The sequence below is a fragment of the Acipenser ruthenus genome, chromosome 19, assembly GCF_902713425.1.
Source record: "Acipenser ruthenus chromosome 19, fAciRut3.2 maternal haplotype, whole genome shotgun sequence".
NCBI lineage: Eukaryota > Metazoa > Chordata > Actinopteri > Acipenseriformes > Acipenseridae > Acipenser > Acipenser ruthenus.
Genome location: NC_081207.1, coordinates 29,257,415 through 29,282,321, shown reverse-complemented (window position 1 = coordinate 29,282,321; position 24,907 = coordinate 29,257,415). Strand labels below are relative to the sequence as shown.

General features: G+C 42.5%; 1 protein-coding gene across 9 annotated transcripts in view; it reads right to left on the bottom strand.

Annotated features, from left to right (window-relative positions):
• Positions 1–23,130, bottom strand: part of LOC117424485 (cyclic nucleotide-gated cation channel beta-3-like) — a 29,670-nt gene extending 6,540 nt beyond the window's left edge. Inside the window, exons 1-31 of one of the 9 annotated variants that reach the window (XM_058992761.1) lie at positions 23,028–23,130; positions 22,109–22,217; positions 21,288–21,342; positions 21,131–21,197; positions 20,636–20,741; positions 20,005–20,032; positions 19,269–19,305; positions 18,573–18,587; positions 17,536–17,641; positions 17,301–17,343; positions 16,857–16,971; positions 16,375–16,468; positions 15,643–15,736; positions 15,341–15,398; positions 14,006–14,084; positions 13,649–13,685; positions 10,397–10,742; positions 10,039–10,080; positions 9,817–9,855; positions 9,280–9,327; positions 8,533–8,550; positions 6,164–6,476; positions 5,943–5,979; positions 4,387–4,555; positions 3,399–3,494; positions 2,856–3,007; positions 2,407–2,577; positions 1,456–1,664; positions 1,186–1,236; positions 977–1,063; positions 260–324 (exon numbers count right to left, since the gene is read on the bottom strand). In XM_058992761.1, coding sequence (XP_058848744.1) covers positions 260–324; positions 977–1,063; positions 1,186–1,236; positions 1,456–1,664; positions 2,407–2,577; positions 2,856–3,007; positions 3,399–3,494; positions 4,387–4,555; positions 5,943–5,979; positions 6,164–6,476; positions 8,533–8,550; positions 9,280–9,327; positions 9,817–9,855; positions 10,039–10,080; positions 10,397–10,742; positions 13,649–13,685; positions 14,006–14,084; positions 15,341–15,398; positions 15,643–15,736; positions 16,375–16,468; positions 16,857–16,971; positions 17,301–17,343; positions 17,536–17,641; positions 18,573–18,587; positions 19,269–19,305; positions 20,005–20,032; positions 20,636–20,741; positions 21,131–21,197; positions 21,288–21,342; positions 22,109–22,216 — 2,885 coding nt within the window. In that variant the 5' untranslated portion in view covers position 22,217; positions 23,028–23,130. Of the gene's footprint in view, positions 1–259; positions 325–976; positions 1,064–1,185; positions 1,237–1,455; positions 1,665–2,406; positions 2,578–2,855; positions 3,008–3,398; positions 3,495–4,386; positions 4,556–5,942; positions 5,980–6,163; positions 6,477–8,532; positions 8,551–9,279; positions 9,328–9,816; positions 9,856–10,038; positions 10,081–10,396; positions 10,743–13,648; positions 13,686–14,005; positions 14,085–15,340; positions 15,399–15,642; positions 15,737–16,374; positions 16,469–16,856; positions 16,972–17,300; positions 17,344–17,535; positions 17,642–18,572; positions 18,588–19,268; positions 19,308–20,004; positions 20,033–20,635; positions 20,742–21,130; positions 21,198–21,287; positions 21,343–22,108; positions 22,218–23,027 lie in introns of those variants that run through there. The other 8 variants (XM_058992762.1, XM_058992765.1, XM_058992764.1 and 5 more) reach the window with 8 other exon arrangements.
• Between the last annotated feature and the right edge of the window lie 1,777 nt (positions 23,131–24,907).

Sequence of the window (24,907 nt, the reverse complement as noted above, 5' to 3'; positions counted from 1 at the left end):
ACACACATGTATCAGACAAGGGTGAAGGTGAGGGTAAGGCTTATATCATGCAAAAAGATTTACACATTAAGTATATTGTAACTATGAACAATAACATTGTAATTATGCGTAAGTGCACATGTATTTACTAAGTAACTACTATGGAAATACAGAGTAATTAGAGGCACAATGTAAAGTGTTACCCATTCTGGAAGGTCACCCCAAAGCAAAGGAGCCAAACAATGAAAATAGTCAGTGAACAGCCTCTGCTGTGTCCTACCTGTAAATGTATGCTTTACTCAGAATTGCCTCGAGACGGTCGTTAAACTCGTAGAAGGCGCTATACTGTGAGAGAAAGAGGGAGCGATAAGCAGAAGAGATACTTGAGATGATCTACAAAGAAATGCGTACTCCTGCTGCTCACTCTGGGAAAAACTGAGCCAAGCAAAACCTACAAGACACACAAGTGTCTTCATCATAGTTCGAGGTCACTGGTTTGATCTTGGCTTTCGTGGTTACACCCCTGAGATAGATGAAAATGTAACGATGTTCTATAAGTAATGTTTAAGCTAGCTGCACAGCATACTAAAACTGAGGGAACACAAAGGCTCTTTGTGGACTGGAACTTGGTTTCAGGAGGCACACCAGGGGAGACTGGGTTTGATACAGCAAATTTGCTCAAACTAGGTCTCCTGGAACCAGGTTTCAAGCCACTGTTCTGAAAACCTTTTAGACTTGTGTGCAGGTTCACCTCCTCTCTCGGACAGTGTCCTAATAAAGGAATAACCATGTCGGGTTTGAAGGCTAAGTAAGGGGTTGGATCAATTTAACTACAATAACCATAAATTCATTTTGAACTGCAATTCCCACAATTCAAAGCAGGACCAAGGTAAGCAAGGCTTAGTGCTGATCGGAAGGCTATTGGTCATGAAATCATTGTCAGAAAGATTAGGGTCAGCAGCGTAAATCTGCAGCCAACTCGGGGCAGCTAACTTACTTTTAATAACCGTGGGAATCGTAGGACTGATACCACACCCAGCTTTAAATACAGCAGATCCAGGGGGAAAAGGGAAATCACATCCATCTGCAAAGCAAAAGCAGCAACACTTACCATTTTAACTAACTGAAATAGTTGTCACTCTCTGTGTTAAATATTGTTACATTTTGCTTAAAAAAAAAACAAAAAAAAACAAAAAACATATTTACCTTGAATCTTTGTGATTTCATATAATTTTCTCTCATGTCCTTTTTGTCAGTCTGAAATTGAAACATAATAAAAAACATTTAAACAAAAGATTGGTTAAAAGTTCACTTTCCTTATGTTTAACCTGTGCTGTCATTAGCCATGGATAATATTAAACTAGTATTTTTTTGGTGCATCACCAGCACTTTGTATTCTTCAAAGACGGAATAAAAGAAACCAGAAGTCCTTTGTTTATATGTCTTCCTCTTCGCTGTCTGGTAAGCAATACTCACGATAATGTCTCCGCCGCGCACAAACTGTAGGCGGGCCTGGAAGATGAAGATATCCAGGATGTAGATGAGGTCACACAAGTAGTCCATGAGCAGCCACAGGTAAAGGTTATCGGGAGTCTGGTAGGGGAACGCCCACCGCACGGGGATCAGCCACAGGTTCCAGTTCCAGGCCAAGGTCACAAAGAACAGCCACAGCACGTACATCAGATCTGGGACAAGAGGCATCGGACATACATCTCAGCCTCAGGACACGGAGAAGGGAAAGGGGGGTTGCTGTGTCGAGATGCAAGAGCAACGTTAGGTTTATTCCCACGCTGATAATCTTCAGCTACACATTCAGCAGCTAGCCTGTTTTTCTATGTTCAAGGTGGAATTAAGTAAGGATGCACTACCATGTTAGATGTGAGCAGTATACCTATATCATGTGTAGGAAATGCTTTGGCTGATTTGCTTCGACATTATACAAAGCATCCCAAGCAGCTATTGGACATTACTGCCGAGTGCAGTTGCTGGAGATCCATTCCTGTTTTTGAAGTTAATCTGGAATCCCTTCACTCTAACCCAGCTTTCTATCCAATGAGCTACTCAAACCTACTGCCTTCCACACTGCAGCCCAGCACTCTAACCACTGAGCTCCTCAAACCTACTGCCTTCCACACTGCAGGCCAGCATTAACTACTGAGCATCTCAAACCTACTGCCTTCCACACTGCAGCCCAGCACTCTAACCACTGCGTATCTCAAACCTACTGCCTTCCACACTGCAGCCCAGCACTCTAACCACTGAGCTACTCAAACCCACTGGCTTCCACACTGCAGGCCAGCACTAACCACTGAGCATCTCAAACCTACTGCCTCCCACACTGCAGCCCTGCACTCTCACCCTTGACTTGTGTGTAACGCTAATATACCTGGATGTTACAGAATGAGAGAAGGTGGATAAGAGCCTCACTGGTGTAGGGGTCGATGCTCGCGGGGAAGCGGTATTCCTTCAGCCGCATCATCCAGGGCATGGTCTTGAATTTGCAGCACAGCATCTCGCAGTAATGCTCCTCTTCCTCCTCCTCTTTCTTCTCCTCCTTCTTCACATCGGGGGGAGGGGGCGGGGCTTTCTTCGCGGGAGCTGGCAATGAATGAAAACCGTTCAGCACACACACACACACACACACACATGAGTGTGGGGATGCGTGTCCTAGTGTTGCACTAAACAAGGATGTGTTAAATGTTTCATTGACCATTGCTTGTATTATTCAAAAATCATTTTGGCTTTGTAGTGGGACTTCATCCACACATACAAAGGCTTCGAGATTTTCTTTGAGCGAAACCATTCCAGATTTGAGATTGACTGGCTCTTTCTCAAGATGGTCACAGTGTGTGTCAGTGTGGTCAAGAGAGACTCACAAGCAGAGGGGCTCTCCTCATCTGAGCTGCTGTCAGGGTCAATCAGCTTCTCCTTCACTTTTTCCGTTCGGCCCTTAAACAACTTGACCAGCTCCTGGAGCCTCTCGCTCACGATGGCGCTGGTCTGGCTGGTCACAGACGGTGCCCGATCTCTAGATGGAGACAGCAAGCCGGTTAAAATGCAGTGAAAACAACACGGGTAAAAACATGAATTGCGGCTAAGCTTCTGTGTGTGTAAGTGTTGTAAATGTTTTCTTTACATTTTATTCATAAAACTAGTTCACCTGTGAAATAGAAACGCTTCCAGCTTCTTCACACATTTAAACGTCCATGGGTTAACGGACTATAATATTTGGCTACAGGGTATAAACAAAGTCACAGGACATTAACGTACTTTATTTCTTTTTGCAGGTACAGGGTCACTAATTTGAACGCATATAGGCTCTGAATTTGTCTGTGTTTTGTGATCATTTTTCTTTGCCATGTGCATATACAGTAGCTCCCTTTTTTCTGTTCTGTAGTATATCCCCCCCATGTACTCACTCCTCCTCGTCTGGTTGCAGACTGCATTGACTGGGCCAGGCTTTGATTGTAGTCTCGGTCTCTTCCACACTGTCCCCTTGGGAATACAGCTTCTTTCTAACCAGCACAGAACAGGGGAACAGGTGAGAGAGCAACAACCAGTGCCAGACACAGACAGACAGAGAGAGAGAGAGAGACAGAGAGACAGAGAGAGAGAGTGGACAGACTGGGGGGGGGGGAGGGGGCAGAGCAACGGGCTTATAGACTGATCAGTGATTTAATAGGAATAAAAAAAAAGACTAATGGGATTGTATCGGGAATGGGTATGGGCGGCAGTTCGTAACATTTTCAAATTAAAGTGTGCTGATTCCTGATTCTTTACGGATATGCCAAAATCAATTGGAAAATTACATTTCCGGTATCTGTGATGCATCGATTCACCAATTACTAATCAAAGATCTGGAAATGTAAGGATGGTTGATCAATAATCGATGCATCCATTAATTGTTGCATCTCCATTAATAGTTGACCAAGTTTTCTGAATGGAGAAAAGCTATTATATTTATGCAACTATAATAACTGCATATGAAATGTTTAGCTTTTGAGGTTGGCCTGTAAATGCGCCCTGTTAGAGGGGTGCGAGGTATTTTATCACATGTGGTCCACACAGAGAGGCATTACAGGAGGCTGTGTGGTCCAGTGGTTAAAGAAAAGGGTTTGTAACCAGGAGGTCCCCAGTTCAAATCCCACCTCAGCCACTGACTCATTGTGTGACCCTGAGCATGTCACTTAACCTCCTTGTGCTCCGTCTTTCGGGTGAGACGTAATTGTAAGTGACTCTGCAGCTGATGCATAGTTCACACACCCTAGTCTCTGTAAGTCGCCTTGGATAAAGGCGTCTGCTAAATAAACAAATAATAATAATTTTAAAAAGGAGAAAATGTTATTGTAATATCTGTATGCAGTTCTTCAGACTGATCCAGTGCCGTGCAGCACTGAGTGCTCTTACCTCCTGGCTGTGGCAGGGACTCCAGGCACGGTCAGGGTGGTGCTGGCGTGTGCTGACGACGGGTGAACGATGGACGGGAGTGAGAGAGATCCGGGGGCGCTGCTGGAGTCTCCAGCTGAGTCTACATCTTCTACGTTTACAGCCGGGTGCAGGCTCACCTTGGAGCCCTCTAAAAAAAAAAAAAGCGGTCCCGTTTACACTGGGAACGCGTTCCAGAAACAAAACCTGACAACAACCATACACGTTATTTTTCGTGGCACTTACCTGCTTTCACATACATGGTGGCTGATTTGATCGACCTATACCCTGCCGGGATAAGCCATAGCTGCATTTTTTAGAGCATTTTCCGGCACTGGGGAACCACCACCTGGTTATTCTGTGGTTATTCCCTGGTGCGGTGAAATGCTCGAGAAAATACAACTGTCTGCTCTGCTTGTAGATACAATATTCTGTACAGTGCAGTGCAGTATTCTATACCTACAAGTACAGTACAGTATTCTGCAGCTACAAGTACAGTACAGTGCAGTATTCTGAGCAAGCTGTTCCAGAAGTTCTCATTATAACCTGCAGTAGCCATGAATATGTCTCTTATAAATGCATTACACTGGCTTCAATTAATCTCCATTTGTTTACACTAATAAGGAAGAAATATGTAAACCATTAAGTGGTAACCATACCTCAAAGGCAATTTTACAAGTTGAAAACAGAACTAAAATAATGCTTTTACTGCAGATTTTTTACTACAAAGCTTTAGGATAGCACCACTATTGCACTGAAAGGTAATCCCAGCCACAGATAACAAGAAAAAGATAACAGAAACAGCACAGCACAGCACAGCACTAGCTCTAGGAAGGTCAAGCACCCCACGTGACACAGAGAGTGGGCGGCCTCATCACCTCTTAGACGGCCGGTGGGCCGCTCTTCCTTGGAGAAGCCGGGGTTCACCACTCCTGACACCTGGCTCTGGACTCCGAGGGGGGGCAGGCGGGGGCTGCGGGTCCGGTAGCTGGGAACGTTGGGGAGCTCTAGAGCGCTGCTGGGGGAGGAGGGGGAAGGGCTCCGGGGGAGTTGGGGTGATTCACGGACTAGGTGGTCTAACTCCAGGTCTGGGCTGCGTTTAGGCATAGTGTAGACAGTTCAGGCACGTAGGCAGCTGGGGTCTGGGGATGCGCATAAGGTAACGCTTTATATCTGCGCAGCTCAATGACACTAGGAGCAGAAAACAGTAGAATTAATGACTGTTCTAGCTATACAGTATACCACATATATTCTGACTAGTTAAGCCCCTCACACTATTTCATAGTGGAATGTTCTGCAATAAAAATGTGTGGAAACAATATGCTTGGCAACCACATACTTTAAGGAATACATTCCAATCGGATGGACATAAGGTTCCATTAAATTCTTTAAAACATACATATGGTTTTAAATGTTTGTTCTCTCCCAGAACCTAGTTTATCTGTGGCATTGTCACAGGCAGGATTTTAGCCCCTTTCAATTCAATCTCAATTGCGTATCGACTTGAGCACTTTCTCGAAGAAAAACTGGTGTCTTACCATCACACTCCTCTTCAATCACCTGCGATTCTTCTTCCTTTGAAAACATAAACAGAACTCTATTACTGTCATTTTTTTTTACCGTCCTGTCATTAAAACAAACAACATTTAAAAAGTTGCTTCATAAGACATGTCACCAAAGACAATTCAACATGAAAAAGGTTCAGTCTGATCTCTGCATCCCAGCTGAAAGGTAATGGAATTGGGTGGTTGGTTGTTACCTGCTCAGTGGACACAGGAGGTTCAACTACTTCTTCCTTTTCTGTTTTTTCTTTTTTTACTGGCTGTGGCTCCTTCACTGGTTCTACTGGCCCAACTTCCTTTTCTGGTTCTAGTTCTGGCTCTGGTTCTGGTTCCACTTCCTGTACGGGCTCTGGTTCTTGTAATGTCTCCACTTCCTGCTTTGGCTCCACTTCCTGTATTGGTTCTGGTAACCTTACTGGCTCTACCTCTTGGACAACTTTGACTTCCTGTCCTGGCTTCTCTCTGACAGGGCTGGGGAAGCCCCGGGCCGGACACACGTCCACCAGGCACCTGAGGATCGGAACAAACAGTTGAAATGAGCTTCATCCCTTCACCCTAAAGGTCACTTTAGAGGTCAGGAACCGATGGTTGCTTATGGAAGCCAGGCCTTAGAGGCTGTAACTCCTTGACACTAAATATGCTCCAGCGTTGCCTGACGGGACAATTTTGAACATTTGTGAATTTTTGTGATGAAGAGGGCGGTTTTGAATTTGACCTGTGGTTCCAGGCTTCTGGAACAGCCTGTAGTGAGACCAATGAACTGGGACATTAAAATGCTTGATTACTTCACAGAACGAGCTGCTGGGAAAGCAATGGGGGCACACAGCCGGAGATGGATTAGAGGAATCCGACCACCTGCTTAAGTCAAAGCGCTGATTACTATAAAAGGATTAGCACGCGGGAGGAGCTTTAGAAAGTCACTTCTGAATCATGGACACAAGGGCAATATTTAACTACCTGGGCTTGAGATACAGTATATCTCACTCAGAGGCTTTCATATACCGGTAGATTTTGTTAGATCTTTATTTAGTAATATCATTTTGTTTCTAATAATACTGGGTCCAGTACAAACTTCAAACGGCCCGGTAGGGCATGTTTGTCATGTAAGTCGGCAGTCCACATGCACAAAATGTAAGCTGCACATACTGAGGTAACAACGCGCATGCCAACTGTGAAAAAAGCAGCGTTTCAGTAAGGGAGCAAGACAAAGCTGTACTGAGACTGACAGTCACGGATCACCAGAAATATAAATGTAAGATTTAAATTTCCATGGAGACGTAAGACAGTAAAACAATTCAGTGCAGGGTTTTGCTAAGTCGCCCATTCTCCATGGATTTGATTTTTGTGGTAACATGAGATAGCTTGGCATCAGCTGTACACGTGATGTGAAACAGGTACCCATTTCATGCTCAATGTACCATTGTTAGTGTTTATAAAGTAAGCGCTTTGAGATCCATTGTGAATAAAAGGCCCCATAAAAGATTCATGCCATTTACCATGAGGAACGTGGCCAGTGACAATGCCCGCAGAGAGCAGCCTGGAAGATGACTGTATCCACATCTCTCTAGCAGCACAGCACTCATCAGACTGGCTGCTGGCCAGACTGCCCTCATGGTGCTGTGTGTAACCCTCACTACACAACATCATTCAGCCAGATACACACTAGATTGCGTTTTGGTGATTATATTGATAGCATCTTCTCATTGCTCCTACACCAATAACAGATTTACACTTTATATGCAGCCACTGGACATGTTTTGGTTTGCCATCTTCAACAAATGCAACAACAAGATCTGAATATGAATAGTAATAGAGGAAGAAGAAGAACGACAGACAACAGGAATCTCAGCAAATGGCAATGAAATAATAAAATGTTATGTAAAATAGAATTAAAAACGTTGGTACTTGTCCTAGTACAGCCCCAGGAACTATCAAAACAAATAAAAACTAGAATTCCAAGCACTACCGACGCTACAAAGTCAACTCTGATAATTAAAAAAAGTAAAATGATGCTTACTTGTGCTGCTATAAATCCTACGAAATCCCAGTCTTTTTATGATTATTATTTATTTGTTTTTAATATCAATATTCTCTCCACGATAACCCCGGCCAGACCACCTTGGCGTGGAGGGTTAATGCAACAGTACAAAAAAACTATAGCACTTGACTAGAAGTAAACAAACAAAAAAATCTTCTTCCTTGGATTTCTAATAAGAAATGGATCAAATGGAAATCCTGTTTCTAGATAACCGGATTTACTGTACTTAGAAAGACATAGAAACCTGCGCAGTCCTTTCTCCTTCACAGAAACACAGCGTAGCGCACCGCTCGAGACACTGGCTGGGTTACTAGGCTACGGTACTTGACGGGACCAACGTTGCTAGGAGACGCTGAGCAGTTGCTAGGGATGGAGGAAGCGTTGCTATGCAACATCGTCGCTAGAGGGCTGCTTCTAGCATCTTTTTGAGAGGCAGGTGGGAATTAGAATTCTAGAGCTTGCGTTCTACAGCAAATTTGCATTAAGGGTTACTGACTTTTTTAAACCTATTGCAAAAATAAAACATACCTTTTTATCCTCTCAGCTCTGTATTGTTTGTTGGTAGTAATATAAAGAACGTGTGTTTTGTTACACATGAAAAAACACTCTTTAGTAAACTAAGCAAATAAGCAAAGCAAACAAATGAACAAACAAAATAAGTTTAAAAACGATGCATGTTTGTTTTGCCACACTATGAACACAGTGCAATACTTCAGGCATAGCAACTCTAGAAGGGACTTATGCTGTTTCTACATGCATGTGTCTAAAATAGCAATCTCTTCAGCCTCTGTGTGACAGAGCTAGTACACTGGTGATGGCCTAACCTTCACAGCTCTATCTATACCGATTGGAACTCGCAAACTTGCCAACTACAATAGAGTAAATCTATCTACGACTATGAATACCTGGCTAGTGGAATGTTAGTTTCAGGTTTTGTTGTGTATTTTACTGTATACACACCCATACCAAAAACATAAATAAATGTGTAACAATAACTGTGTAATTCACTTTTATATTTTAAAAAATTTGACGTTCTGTACTGTATATAACTGATACAGTCTGCAATGCTGCAGATAGAAAAATAAACAAAAAGGTCACAGCTGAAGAAGGGCTTTTGTCCGAAAATGTCCTTTAGATTGTTTTATTTATGTTTATGTGTGTATATTCACACATTGTATAATCAGTGAAATACAGTACAATGAAAAATATATTTTTAGATATGGATATAAATACAGTTGATATGCAGCCCAGCGTATCAAAACATGCAATTCTTACTCTAAGATCTCCTCCTCATCCTCACTCTGCTCGTACGTAACCTGTAACCTGCAGCGCACAGAACAGAACACATGGTTTAAACTTTGCACTAGAGCATTGGCTCTGTGGTGTGTTTTGTCAAACCCAGACTTGACTTTATTGCTTGCATTCAGTCACACTATCTGTTTTCAGGTCTCTGAGAAATGAATGAGTGTTCAGTGTCACATTAATGTAAATGGACATGTTTAAAATAAAATCCTCTTTATGCCATTCCTACCTAGCAATTTCCCGACTAATTATGTAAGGCTTTGTCTAGCCCTAGATTTCACTCTGAAAATGATTATACAGTATTTGGTGCACTGCTTTCTTTAAAAGCCATTCTTCAAAACCTGCATGTTTTAAACCTTGGGGAATAGGGCACTATGCCACAGTCAATGTTATGATAACCTATTCCCTCAGTCCAATCAGAGCATTTTGATGCCACCTACTGGTGCCTCAATAGAACGTTTCCTTCTTGTAAAATATTCTGTAGTTTAAATTTTTTTTTAAAAAACTTACTCTGGATCCTCTTCATCCTCCTCTGGGATATAGGGCAAACTTCAGAAACAAACAGGAAACCATTATCTATCTGTCTATCTATCTGTCTATGTCTGTCTATCTCTCTCTATGTCTATCTTTCAGTTTCTTATGGGGAATGGGGTCAGAGAGTCAGAGAGAAGAGCACATGCTGGTTCACATGATTGTAAATGATGTAACAGTTACTAAGTGAGAGAGACTTACTCTTCCTCCTCAGAGTGCTCTGTCTCCGCCTTCTCTTCTTGACTGTGTGAGAAAATAGCCAGTCTTGTTCAAACTGCTTTTAAGCTGTAGTTTTTACAAAGCTTGTCTACATTCCCACCATTTTAACCCACCTACTCCAAAAATTCGATAAAGCTCAGGCAAGCATGGTAAAGCAAGGAGAAGTGTGGGAATGCATACAGTATAATTAAAAACATGGCAGAGTAACCATGCTTTCATAGGGCGATCGATGTCCATTACATCTTTTCAATCTGTTCCACACCTATAGAGTCTCCCCCTGAGGGATAGCTCCTATGTGAAGGTGAATGTAGCACAGACCGGCACATCACAGCACCTTTACCTTTTTTCCTCAGCGGCCTCTGCTTGTTGCTGTTGGAGGAGAGGTGTCCATCTCTCTGTCTGCGTCTCTGCGTCTTCCAGCTCCACTATGCGGGTCTGAATGAGTGGTTTCTGTGGCTGTTGGTGTTGCGCTGCCAGGGTCTGTGTGTCCTCCCCCTGTGTTTCCTCTTGCTGACCCTGCTGCTCCTGCTCTGGCTCCAGCTCCTGCACGGTCATTGCTGGGGTCTCCTCCTTTTCAGGCTCTGGTTGGGTCAGCTGTCCCTCGGGCTCTTCTTGTTTTTCATTCTCCCAGTCCGAGTCTACCTCCTCCACCACAATGTCCTCCACAGTCTCCGGGAGGATAGAGACTGGAAAACAGAATGTACTGAATGTACAAACGAATGAATGAATCTATTTATATATCTTTCCATGTATTATATTTAATTTACAAACAATTACGATGGGGTGTCTCTCAGAACTGTATTTTAAAACTGTAGTATCTTTAAACACATGGTTTGAGTGTTTATAATTGAAACCTCCAGAGGGCAGCCAAACTATAGACATTACATTCAGCACCGAAGCTCTGTGCTGGGTGTTGAGAGACTGGCATCTGTATAAAAGGACCACTTGCCTTTTATTGTAAACATAAGAGAAGGTGCCAGTAATTATAATGAATACTAATAGGCAGTTTTCTGACACAGGCTATGAATTGCACTGTGTTGATTTGAAATGAATGCTCTAACACTGGGATGGGAAGAGCGAGGTTTCTTGGTCGATAGCCCAGACTATCACTAGTCCTGAATCCAGGCAAGTCTTGCTGTGCTGATGTGGAGGGCGGTGAAAGAAGACTGTTCTGAAGTATTAAGCACAGTGGAAACTGATCTGCTGAGAGCTGTGGCAAAAGATTTCTCCCCAGACTTGTGCAAAAAAAAAAGTCGTCTAGAAACTGTGATAAATCAAAAGCACTTCGGACAACATTATAATAAAGAAACATAAAGTAATGATGTTCTTAACAAACTTTTAACATTACATTCAGAGTGCTCAATGACTGAGTGCAGCCCCACAGGGTAAGCAGTACATCTTAAATTCCATTGAACGAAAAAAAAAAACCAACCCAACAAATTTGTTTAATTCCATATTTTTTTCATTTATTGCTTAATTTACTATAAATGGAAAAGAAAATGATCTACAACAAACATTAGTAAGCTGCTATGCTTTTTCACTAATGTCATCATAGCCTTTTCCGTGAATAATTACAATGCATGTATTCATCATACAAAGGATTTTAACAAAAGTTGCCTTAAAGCAGGCTGAAGCATATTTATTTACAAAGGCTTTGGAAAGTGGCTTAGCTAAATAATCGTGGCTGGCTCCTTAAAAGAGCTACTGTATATTCACAAAGCATTTATCCCAGTGCAAAGTTATTTTGTGAAGTGAAAAACATACTGCTAATGTTAGACAAACAGTAACAAGAAACAACTAAGATGCATGTAGAAGCTCTTGTAACAGCCCCCTGAGTTTGGAACTTTGAGTTTTTAGAAACCAAAACTGGTGTAAACTTAGTACTGGGGTATAAAGGCTTTGTGAACATGCACCTATCTGTATAGTATTGTAGCAGGTACTTTAAAATGGTTTAGCTGCTGATCCTCACCTTGCTTTGAGACTATAACACATCTGCACTGTATTACTGTTGACCCTGTATTATTAGGGATCTCTCAGGATAGCATGGTGGTGATATTGGGCCTTACAGTCACTGGGCTGCCTATATTGTGCAACTTTAATCAATAGCTTTGTATGCACCTGATACATTACAGCATTTACACTGCAACCACAGTCAGACTCATTTACTGGATTTATACAGTTGATTAACTGGAGTGACTTTTGGTCTGAGTCTGAGGTTTAAAATTCATGGCAACAATATTGTAGGGTTTATGAAATGTCACCTGGAGTCAGCAGATAACACATAATAAACTTAACTTATCTGTTCTTTCAACAAAACATTCAAACATTATGGCTAAAACCACTTCCCCTTTAATTCTAAAGTTTTTGTTTATGAATTGCAAAGCACCTTTAGAGGCCACATACAGTGTTGCTTGTGCGCAAGTACAGTGAGACAATTTAAATGGAATGTGGAAATCAGAATTATCTGTCTCTACCATTTGGATACCTGGTAAACAACAACATTCATACAGTACACCACCTGAGGGTTTGAATAGAATATACAACCTGAGGGTTTGAATAGAATATACAACCTGAGGGTTTGAATAGAATATACAACCTGAGGGTTTGAATAGAATATACAACCTGAGGGTTTGAATAGAATATACAACCTGAGGGTTTGAATAGAATATACAACCTGAGGGTTTGAATAGAATATACAACCTGAGGGCTTTAATAGAATATACAGATTTCCATAAAAAGAACCAGAGTGCTTACAGAGCATTGGTTTGCGTGGCAGTTTTACTACAAATCTACAAGCTAGCGGTCTGCATGTTCTAGAGACGTGTGTGTTCATTCCTGTCTGTCCGTCTGTCCGTCTGTCTGTCTGTGTCTGCCTGCCTGTCTGCTTGTGTCTGTCTGTCTGCCTGTCTGTCTGTGTCTGTCTGTCACTGTCTATCTGACTGCCTGACTGCCTGTCTGTCCGTCCGTCTGTCCGTCTGCCTGCCTGTCTTCCTGTGCTGTGTGACTCTGACCCCAGTCTTCATTTTCCTTTTGTTTCAGAGGCTTCCAGTGCCTTCTTCCCTGAAACAAAAGGATAATAAGAACTGGATTAGGGTCACTGCAAGAGACAAGGTCTTTGTGTGCCTAAGTTTCCCTCAATTACTACATGTACTGCATGTGATACATTACCAAAAGCATAACACAGCTGTTTGCAGCTTGCCAGTGGGTCTCCAAGGAGGAATACATGCACTTTGTGTTGCTGCTAGGACACCTCGGATCCTGGCTACTCCTGCAGACGTAGTTAGGGTTGCAACTTCTTTTGCAGCAAACTGGATCCTTTAGTCAAAGGTCACATTTTCTTTTGTGAAAAAAAGATGAAGATGCCCTAACATCCACTATAGCTACAGGAGGATCCAGGATTTAAAAGGGTTAAACTTTGAACCAGATTGGTCAGTTATTAATGATCATGTTATCATCTTCTGTGTCTGACAAAGTAGTGTACTATAGAACATGTGAACCATGACGTGTATCAAGGGTGGTCTTTTATCCAGGCATTCTGTATCACGATTTGTACTACAACTACTACTACTGCTGCTGCTGCTGTTTAACTTACTTTCTTGCACTTGACTTGAAGTTCCATCATCTTTCTCCTGAAATGTAATACAATAAAATGCTTTTATTAATCAAGATCATTTTTTAATTTAACAGTACCTTGAACCCAACCTTGCCAAGACAGCAGCACACAGTGGTCAAGGCTAATGAAGACACGCTAAGCACGCAGGTAATTAGGACTAGGTAGCTGAAAAAGCAATCTGTAGAAACAAGCTGTGACTTTCAAACTCTCCCATGTGATTGGGGTGCAACACGTTGTTCATTTAAATAAACAGGCAGAATTTGAATCTGTCTGGACTCTCAGGGCTAAACATGCCATTCATCTTGCCAGTAAATGTTTTTAGTTTGACCTGCTCACCTCTGTCCTGTCCTGCTTGGATCTCGTCACAGGCTGTGGAACAACCTTCTCAAGCCCTTGAACAAACCAGCTTACAGCACTGTGAAGAGATACACAATTCAGACAGACTCTAACAGCACTGTGAAGAGAAACACAATTCAGACAGACTCTAACAGCACTGTGAAGAGATACACAATTCAGACAGACTCTAACAGCACTGTGAGAGATACACAATTCAGACAGACTCTAACAGCACTGTGAGAGATACACAATTCAGACAGACTCTAACAGCACTGTGAAGAGATACACAATTCAGACAGACTCCAACAGCACTGTGAAGAGAAACACAATTCAGACAGACTCCAACAGCACTGTGAGAGATACACAATTCAGACAGGATCCAACAGCCAAGAGATCCACAATTCAAAAGGCTCTCACATGACTTTGGCTATTGATAAAGATCATCAGATACAAATTGCTTTCTTTAAATGCAAGCAAAGACACAAATCCAGCAGGTGAAATGCTTCTACCCCTCTTCCAATCCGTTGCGTCCATAAGCGTGCCCTTTTTAAATGCGTTGGGCTTTTTCTAGCAGTGTGTGTGTGAAGAAGGAAGAGGCAGCATCTTTTGTTTGAGGTGTTTGTTTGATATCTTTATACTTTGTTATATAGTTTTCACATTAAAAAGATTATTGCCGGCTTTAAGCAGTATTACAGTAGAGTGGCAGCTACACTTTGCTTTAAGAATCTTTAAAACTCCACCATTTAAAATGGTTACATTTTTTTTTTAATTAGCTGCCTTCCAGCAAGGCAAGTATACAGCGGAGTGCTACAGGCAGGCAGCTGTCTCCTGTTGCACTGCTATTGAAGCGAGTTGAGAAACCACCTGTCCTGGCTGCTCCGCACTACAGCCAAAGAAACCCAAGTTAAAACCAAGAGAGATGTTAATGAACACAGCGTGCTTCTCAAGGGACTGCTTCACGTTATGTTTAATTGCTAATGCTTTTGCAGCACCAACAGACTCTGAAGTTTTACTGAAGTTTAATTCAGATCACAGTTTAGTAGACAAGCACTAATGCTGTTTAATGCACAAGTTTGACTTTATGTGTCTGTCACAGAACTGAATGCAATCATATACTGTCACCTACATGTGGACATAGACACTTGTATTGCACACTTGCAGCCTCACATTGTAAAGGGCTCTAGTCATAAAGCATAAAGCAGTCTTTTTATTGTATTACAATAAGTGTGGAACTTACAAGGAACATTTGAATGAGCCTATGGACAAAACACACACATGCATGAAATCCAACCATCCCACACACTGTATCCTGTAGCCCTAGTCTTTCTCTCCTACCTGGTTGGTTTAGGAGCTTCTTCTGAGACTTTCGCTGGCTCTGCGAGTGGTGCTGCCTCTGGGGTGGGAAAGAAAAATACATTTCTGTATCCAACACTCACTATAATGTGTATGCAAGCACTGAACCACATCAGCCCTGCCCTGTTCCATTATACAGAGCTACAATGATTGGGCTCTTGCTATGGTTTAGACAGTGCATGCAGTTTAACCTTATGTAAAGTAAAGTGAATTCCTTATTTAACCCTTATTCAGCCCTGTCGTTCTCCTGTGCAGGTGTTATTTAATGTTTAATGCTCTTATACCTTTAACAGGTGGGGGCGGCTCCTTTACTTCCTCTTTCTTCGCTGGTGCTTCAGGTTTAGCTGCAGGTGCTTCCTCCTTCTTTTCTGCCAGCTTCTGCCAGGGCAACAAATGGCACATTGTTAAAAAACAAGCTTTTGGTTCAATTTGTAGTCTTCCCTGCTTCCCATTCCCATTGTAATGAGCCAATCAATGAAGCTCCAGCAGCAGAGCACACAATCACACTCTTTTAGAAACAATGGGAACCTTTCAAAAGCAGCGTCTCTGAGCCCAGTTCTCAAAACTCTGTTTTAAAGCCCATTTCCGTTAATGAAGTCTGCTAAGTTTGTAGTCCATGCAACCCTTTTAGAGAAAAAGTTTGTTCTTATTTTCAAAACCCCATCTAACCTAATAATGAGTATAAACTCTTCAATTCTAAACTATGGGCCTTGTTGCCCATTATGAGGATTTAAATCCAGTTTGGAGTTGAGGAAATCTTTTCCAGCTGTTTTAGAGAGGTTTTATTTTGTGCAATAGGGCCCTCCAGTCCTTAAAATGGCCCTTACATCTTTGTGAATCCCTATTCAGCAATGCACATTTAACACATACAGCTAACACATCCTTGCTTTACAGTAAACGCTCATTCAGATTTAACCTAACATGAATCCATGGTGTATTTTAAAGTGTCCCATCATCTTGTCCTACATTCCTGCATTGCTCTCCAGACCCCAGCGTCCCTGGACGCAGCTCCTTACCTGCTTCTGCGCAGTCTCTGTGTTGAGAGGCGCGTGCAGCTCTGCAGGCTGGGGCACCACCTTCTCAAGTCCTTGTTTGAGCCAGCTGAACACACTGCAGGGAAAGGGGGCGTGGTCAGGGAGCAGACGAGTAGATGACTTGTACACCTTGACTCAAACCTACAACTCACTTTACTGCAACAAATGCACATTCTCCCCATGATTACTACTGCAGCAAAATATTCAGTCCCCCAAGGGCAGGTCCAATGCCTTCCAATGAGTGTAGAGCAGTTAACAGCGCTACCTCACACAGTACTAATGTGACAGCCATTTAGATTGTATTCGCTTAATTGCACTTCTTCTCCAGTAGGTGTCACTATTCTACTATATTCTAATATTCTATATCTATTATTTTAATCATACTTAGTCATGAATGAGTGCCACTAAGAAAAAAATAGAAAGGAAAAAGCATAAGAAAAAAGAAAGAAAGAAAGAGTGTTCACCTGGCCGTGCTTGCTGTGAAGGAAGGGATGGTCTGAGCTGCATTGTCGATTTCTGACAAGGCGTCTTTCGAATCCTCCGACACTGACACAACCTCGATAATTTTAATTGCCGGTTCTGCAAGTGAACGAACAAGCAGACAGCAATGCTTTGAAATGAATCTAGCTGTTCTGTAAACAAGCAGTTAGTTTAGTATTTAGTGTTTTATAACGATCCATGTTAGACCTCAGCATAATTGCATCATATACAACATAAGTATAAATGGTATTGCACACAGGCATGCAATCGATACCTCTAGGCACAAAATGAGAACGTGTTAGGTGAGTTACAATGGTGTCTTTGCTCACACTTTGTATTGACCAGACAATAATTATATAGTAATATATAAGTTAACTACAAGTTGTTTGATAATATCTTATAGTAGCTGTTATTAGTATTTTACTCACCTTCCATTGGCGGCGGTGGCTTTTCCTCCTCTTTGACTGTTTCCTGGTAACACAGGGGAAAAAAATGTGTTTTGAGACTGGACCGTTATATGAGGGAGGTATGGACACAGTGTACACCAACACAGAACAAAACAAAACGCATTCCAGACAGTGTCTCACCATCCCTTGTGGCTCAGTTGGGTTAGCTTGGACCTATCAAAGGATGGAGAGGACAGGATTGCACTGGGTTACTTACCACCTCTGTGGGGTTCTCCTCCACTTCAGAATCTTTATACTTGTCCTCGGGCTGGGGGACCACCTTGGCCAGTCCCTGCACTATCCAGCTGAACACCCCGCCCTGCCTAGGGGGAGACGCACAGGTGAGCTGAGCTCCAGCCAGACAGCCAGCCGCTTGCCCCGTCATGGCACCGTGCGGCCACTAGAGGGCATGTGAGTGCTAAGGAAAGCACGCTACTTGCATGCCAGGGCCGTTGCTGCCCTGCACAAGCCCCTTGAGGCAGCTGTCTGGTTTACAAGAAAGCACAACTCACCGATTCAGCTTTTAAACTGGGATAAAGTTCACGCAGTGAAAAGAGTGAATGTGGACCGGTGTTTATCTTGGGTGAAGACGTTATTAATGATGTGTTACAGAAAGTCAAATAAATATTGCGTCATTTTTGTTCCAACTCGAAATTAACAGACAGATTGTTCCTCCAGCATGCCGGTATGGTTATACTATTGCATTTACCGTATGAGCGATCTTTCTGAGACAGTAAAAGAGGTTGTGTTGTACCAAAGCAGCTCATTAATCTGCACCAAGCTCTGCCGGTTTACATTAAGCACTTGATTTGTGATGCAGGGAACTGCATTTGGAAAATTGACAAGCAAGGGTTAGATTGGCATCCTGCTATTCTGTACTGAAGCCCTAAGCCTTCCTTCCTGCAGCAGGTTGCCCAAGCCGTTAGCAGCGCTGTCCTCCTCAATGCACTAAACTACTCCCCTGTGCTGGGGGTTGTGGCCCCTGCCCCGCGTGCTCCTGCTAATAAAAGCTGCCGCAACATCTCCGCGCTCAAGTCTCCCACAACACTGTTTAAAGTTTGCTGAACAAGGCTCAGTTCCCTACTACAGTAAACCGAATGGATAATGTACTGGGCTTGTCCACCACATGCCTTTCCTTGCAGTGCCACCAGGTGGTGCCAGTTAGCTATAATGTCACTCCACCCCCCCTAAGCATTGTTAGCGTTCCCAACATTGTGTGAGAGACTTGACCTGAACTGCTTATTGGCTACTTACTCTTCTTCTGGCTCGCTGTAAACCATTAAAAAAAAAAACAAACAAAAAAAAAAACACATGTGACCAAACAGAGGAGTCAGGAATTTCTAACAGCAGTATTCAGCAGCAACTCTAATCAGAGTCCTGCTGTACGCAGCATCCCTCCAAACTCTAAACTTTCCCTGGATGTTTCAAGACCTTTCAAAGTTTCTTTTTATGTTATTCCTCCTTTTCTTCTCATTCCAATGGTGGTGTGTGGTCCTGCAAAGCTAAACTGGATATCCTGAGTTCCTAAAAAGCATTTTTATGAACAAAATGTACTAAATGTTTCACCTTGCTGTCTTGTCCTCTGTTATCAGCTTTGCTCTAGTCAAAGTCTCTATATATGATATAGCAGCCTATGATTGCAACAGCAGTGGTCTGCCGTTAGGAAGCATTAGTGACTATCCATGGGCAGAGGTTGATAATTGCCTCAGAATGGTATCACTTTGTATCACTGTTAACTTAATTTCTACACTTTCAGCGTGCCCATGTACTAGTCTGATTTAATTTCTATTGCTCTGTGGGATTACACAATAATTTGAGGGCTTCGTCACGATTTTCAACATGCATGTATGCCTGGGGCGACCTTGATTTCAGAAGGAATATGGCAACGTGCCTGTTAAAATAAATGAACACATGCTGTACAGTAATAAATACATGCAATTAGTACTCTACCTAGTTGTGGCTGCTGCATTCTCCTTGACCTGAGGCACTGTTGAACAAACAACAACGATTGAATCTATTAATAAAAGCAATTACATTCATATGATATACATACTAATCGACTCATGTGTTTTCAGTTGGCATCAAGTGACCTGATATTGACAAAGCAGGTGTAAAATAAACGATCAGCCCAAAGGGAAGATAACACACCGCTAGCCCTTTTACAGTGTCATTCTTTATTTTGTATTATTTATCCAGGGTGCAGGCAGGCACTGCTGATTCACAGCCTCTACACAGTATCTGGGTACCAGGGTTCTAATCCGGCACCCCAGGGCCATATCATTCCAGACTGAGTTACATCATCCATCCTCAGGCCATGCAGTCAGGCAGCCCTGGGGAATTAAGGGCTTCTCCACAGTGGAAGGGCTGCACCTGGCCTTGCTTTAGGACAGTGCCTCTGTTATCTCATATTTCTTAAGATAATGTAGGCCTAATATTAACATGCCTTGAAATATGTGCTGATTGGAATGTAGGGAATTTCTGCTATTAAAGGTTTGAAAATGTAATGGGATAGTGTCACAGAACTAACATAGATCAGGAAACAGTCCTGCATTTTTTATTGAATCCACCTCTGTTCTGTTAAATGTCATTATTGAAAATGGTTGTTTTGCCCAGTTCTTATAAAGCTGGTGAAACTAATGACAATGAACAGTTAGTATTAAAAATATATAGATTTTTTGTTCTTTACCTTTTTTCTGTTCCTCCTGTTTGGTATGCTTTCAGAGGGAAGTGGAAGTAAATGTGAAAAGCAATTGGATAGGATATACTGAGAGATACATTTTAGTGGGTGTAGCTTACTTCTTGAAACATAGGCCAGTAATGACTCTTCATTACTAAAGGGTACTATGGATGAAGCAAAACATACTGAGATTCAGCTGGGTTGAAGTAAGAAAGCAATTTTTTAACAAGCTAGCTTGGAGCTTCCTGCATGCTGGTTTTCTGCTAGAGAGGAGTGTTTGCATATCTACACAACCTTCCAAGTGTGTTGAAATGTGGCGCCTGTGTGTAGCGCATGTGTGTGTGTGTGTGTGTGTGTGTGTGTGTGTGTGTACTGCATGTAATAATGTTGACAACGCTCCTGAATCCCTGCTGGTAGAAGTTGGTAATTTGAAGACATATGTTATTCATTTTTTGTAGCTTTGGTTTCTTTACTGGTCTATAAAAACCCATCACAAGCTTATAAAACAAGATATCTTTTAGACACCAAATAAACTGTAGAATGACTTTTCTTCATAACCCAGCCCAGGCACCTGCACTGCAGCCTGGAAACCAATCAGCGAGAGGTAGCCTCAGCCCCAGTGCATGGCTAAGCTGCCTACCTGCTCTGTCTCTGCATTGGCTCTGGGCAGCCGCAGACTGTCCACTGGCTTGGGCAGCACACTGTCCAGTCCCTGGGAGAACCAACTCAACACCCCTCCAGAAGCACTGTGGAGAGCAGACACTGAGGTTAGACATGGTTGAGAGAGAATAATCCTGCATATTCAGCAGGCCTTGGACTTCTTCTTTGGAGCGCTGATGAAGGCTTTAATAGGCTTTTAAAATACTGCTGTTAAAATCTGATGTATAATACCACTCTATCTGGCGTTAAGCAACTTTCTCTTTATGAATTTTATAACAGAACTTTATAGAGCAATTACTATATCAGCCCACCAGGGGTTGTGTTACGCAAGTAAAAAACAAAAGAATCCCGTTTGACATAAAGGCAAAAAGTAACACCTTAAAGGGAAAGTGGTTTTAGCCACACAATCTCTGCAGTCTAGTCTATGACAGCATTCTGGAATTCAGGGTGGATTGGTTTTGATCACCTACTGTACCTCTTTTCCTCTGCAGACGCTGCTGATGAACTCTCTGCTGGTTCTGGCGGCTTCTTGGCTGGTTTAGCTGCAACCAAAAAAATCCAAGAATGAATGTGCAGGGAAGGAGTCCGGGGCAGCGTTGCTCAGGAGGCAACAGTGCTGGGGATCTGCCTACCTGCAACATTCTGGGGTTGGGAAACTTTCTCTTTCACTTCAACAGGTTTCTTTACCTGTTACAACAAAAACAGAAACGAAAATGTGCATTACTAATGCAGACAGCAATTCTTAGTGACACAATGAAGACAGTGGAGATAGGAGGGAGTGACGGATAGATGAATAGAGGATCTGAGATCTCTACAGTAGATGACTACTTTTAATTACATGACTGGTGGAGAGAAGCAATACAGGAGACTGAAGAATGATAAACTCCATCCATTTGTTACAGAAAATAGTAAGATGTATGACTGGCCATTAAGCACTCTGTGTGTGTTTGTATCATTTAACCTCTAACACTACTGCACCAGCTCAGTGTAACTGGCGTCTGCATTTCTGCTTCCATGTGACCGGCAGATGTTCTTTCAGGGATTAAGCTAATGTCTTGTAAAGTACAAAGATGACAATCCTGACAAACATGCAGTGCTGTTTATATATCAGTACAGGACTGATCTTGCTTAGGGCAGAGCTGTGCTGTATTAAATTATACTGCAAAATACCTAGAGATTTTTTAACGGTTAATGGTCAGATTACATAAGAAACTTATTTCTTAACATAAATGTTTATCCGTAAAATCGCTCAATCGCTAGATATGTAGACCTAATAAAAAAAACCCCACAATTTTAGTTTGTTTCAGTTTTTCATCGTTGTTTGTTGTGTAGCACATTGGTTGGAGTGTGGAACTATTGATGCAAATGCAATCAGTGTGTAAGGTAATCAGACAGGTGTCAGCAGAGTATCTGACTGTGATCTATGGGCAGTATAAACAGGGGCTGTCTGTACCGGCGCAGGAGGGGGTGGTGTGGGCTCAGGCTCCGGCTTCACATCCTCTCCCAGGGGTCGGGGTGGTTCGGGAGGCTGGGGAACAACTTTCACCACCCAGCTAAACATCCTGAAACGGGACGGGAGTCAGTACACACCCAATATAGCGGAGGCTCTGGACATACCTAACACACCTAGACAGACAGTGCAGAGCTGCACAGTTAAACACTCTGGAATGGTCCTGGTAAGACAGAGCATATACACCACGGCTAGAGTATCCTCAGACAGGATTAGTACATTCCATTTATATCTACAGCTTCCATGCCAAGTGAATATCCTGAGATCACTATATACCCAGCAATCAAGAGTATATCTCAGAAACACTGGCATATTATAGAGAAAAATAAAAATATAAACAGACAGTATGCAAACACAAGAAAGCAGAGTTCATTTTTCTTTTTTTGTTGCTGTTGTTGTGTATTAACCTAGTTGGTGCTGATAGTCCCAAAGCACTGTGGTTGTAAACGTGTTAGTATTCCAGTAAACAGCTATGCAATATATCTCCTTGCAGTGATATGGAGTGACAAGCTGTCTGGGTCCAGGGTCATTTTGAAGATTTCCATACTTTTATCAGGGTTTCATTATTCTATACTTCAGCATAAGAACAGAACATAGCGATACCTGTCCAATACAAGCTTACTATATACAAATCAATGCGATATACAGTCATGATGAAAATCATTGAAGCATGCTTTATCATAATACACACTTGAATAAAACCCTTAATAAAAAGGTATTGCTCATTCAAAGCAAGGACAGCTTTGAAATGGGCTCAACAGCGTTGAATTTACAAAATAATGATACATACGATACAACTAATTCAAATAAACTACACACGTTAGAAAAGTTCATTTCAAAATAAAAAAAGTTTTGTATTTACCTGCGTCAGTTTGTATGAAAAGTATTTCATGCCACTCTCTCTCGTGAGTTCGGCCGTGTGTCTCTGATTGACTCGCTGTTTTTGCAGATTAGCACAATCCAGGCACAGGCTAACAGGATTAAAATCTGAAGGACAGCACTGGGGTGGCTGGGAGGGAGTTAGATTTGTGAGGGAAAGGTTGGCACAAAGTATGCAGTTTTATTGTACAGTACAAGAGCTCCAGTAAAGAAAAAAGTACCACTTGGTACTCCTTGGTTCTAAGTAGCACTATACATTACTGTACTACTAAAGCAATCATGTACGACCTTATTACAACGAATAGTCAAATTTAGTAATAGATTAAACACTATGGTGCATTTACTGTGAATTTACTACTTTAACTTTGAACAACATTTTGCTGCAGACAGAATCCAGCCAGCACCTTAATCTCATGGAAGGAAACCTGCTGCAGTCAAGAGTAATGGAAACCTCTACTGGAGACGCACCCTGTCCCATCTGCTGCAAACACAAGGGGCAGCTTGCAATGACAGAAGGCAGGTGTCTAGTCTCTGAGCCTCTTGAAAAAACTCTACCTTCTGTGAAGCTTCTGAGCTACTCAAACCCACTGCCTTCCTCACTGCAGCCCAGCACTCGAACCACTGAGCTACTCAAACCCACTAACTTAATGTTTGTTAGAGCTGTGAGGCATGTGGGCTGAAATGTGGTGTCAGATCCTGTACAATAGAACAGAGGACTGCCAAACTAGTCACCTTAGGGCCCAATGAAGTCAATGAACATTTTAGTGCATGAATACATGCAGGGCTAGTAATAGACTGGGGTTTTCAAACTATTTCACACATGGCGAGCGGTAGGAATATGTAATAACACGCCTTTATGTGGTCTACATACCGAACAACATTCGATGCAAATTGAATGCTTAGTAAATCGTGAGGTAATTGTAGAACAAAGAAGAAGCATTCTGATTCCCTGTCGTTCCAAGGCTGTTTTAGGCACTGTTAAAACAAGAAGGTGAGATCACCCTCACCCCTCCTCCTCTCAGATCACAGCTCCAGTGGCACTAGCCCCTCCCCTCTTTATCAGTGTCATCACCACCCCCCTCCCAGGTAAGCGGACTCTGAGGGCGCGGTAAAGCTGTTCATGTGGCCTGGGGATAAGGAGATAACGAGGCTAATTCCAGCGTCTGCAAAAAAGAGAGGATTTCCAGCCTGACAATCATCAGGACCATAGTTGTCAGCACCATAGACAATGGGGCCGGGCTGTTTCTCAGCAGAAGGGGCCCAATTCAGTGTCAATGTCCAAAAACAGGACTTTGAGGAAATGCGGAGTGATATTTACTGTATGTTGGTTCTATTAACTGAAATGTCAAGTCAATCAAATAGAAGCTAGAATGTTTTTGTTTCCAGCTATAAAGCTAATTGAATTTGGCCCACAAAAAAACCCCAAATAACCATTAAAAGGAACTATTTCCATTAGGGCCCGGGACCATGTGGTCATGTCACTCGTGGCTTTTCTAATGCATACAGGGGTGTGTATGTGGCTTGTTGGCTAATTATAAAACAAGTCTGCTGAACAATTAGCTCTCAGGATGTGCCCTAGCGCCCAAATGACTCCTAGCAGCTGAAAACCTTGGGATCCCATTAAGAGATAAGTGTCTAATCCAATGGACCCCTGAGCGCTGTAAGATGGGCAGGGAGGGCTGCTTCTGCTGGGATAATACACAGCCACCTGTCCCAAGCTGGGATTCACAAGCGCAAACCTAATATATGGGGCAGAAGAGAGGAGGGGAAGGATTATGGGCAATAGAGAGAAGAGAGGAGAGGAGAGCAAGGCAGAGACGAGACTATGAGCGAAGGGGGAAGGGATTCCAATGGCTTCAAGCA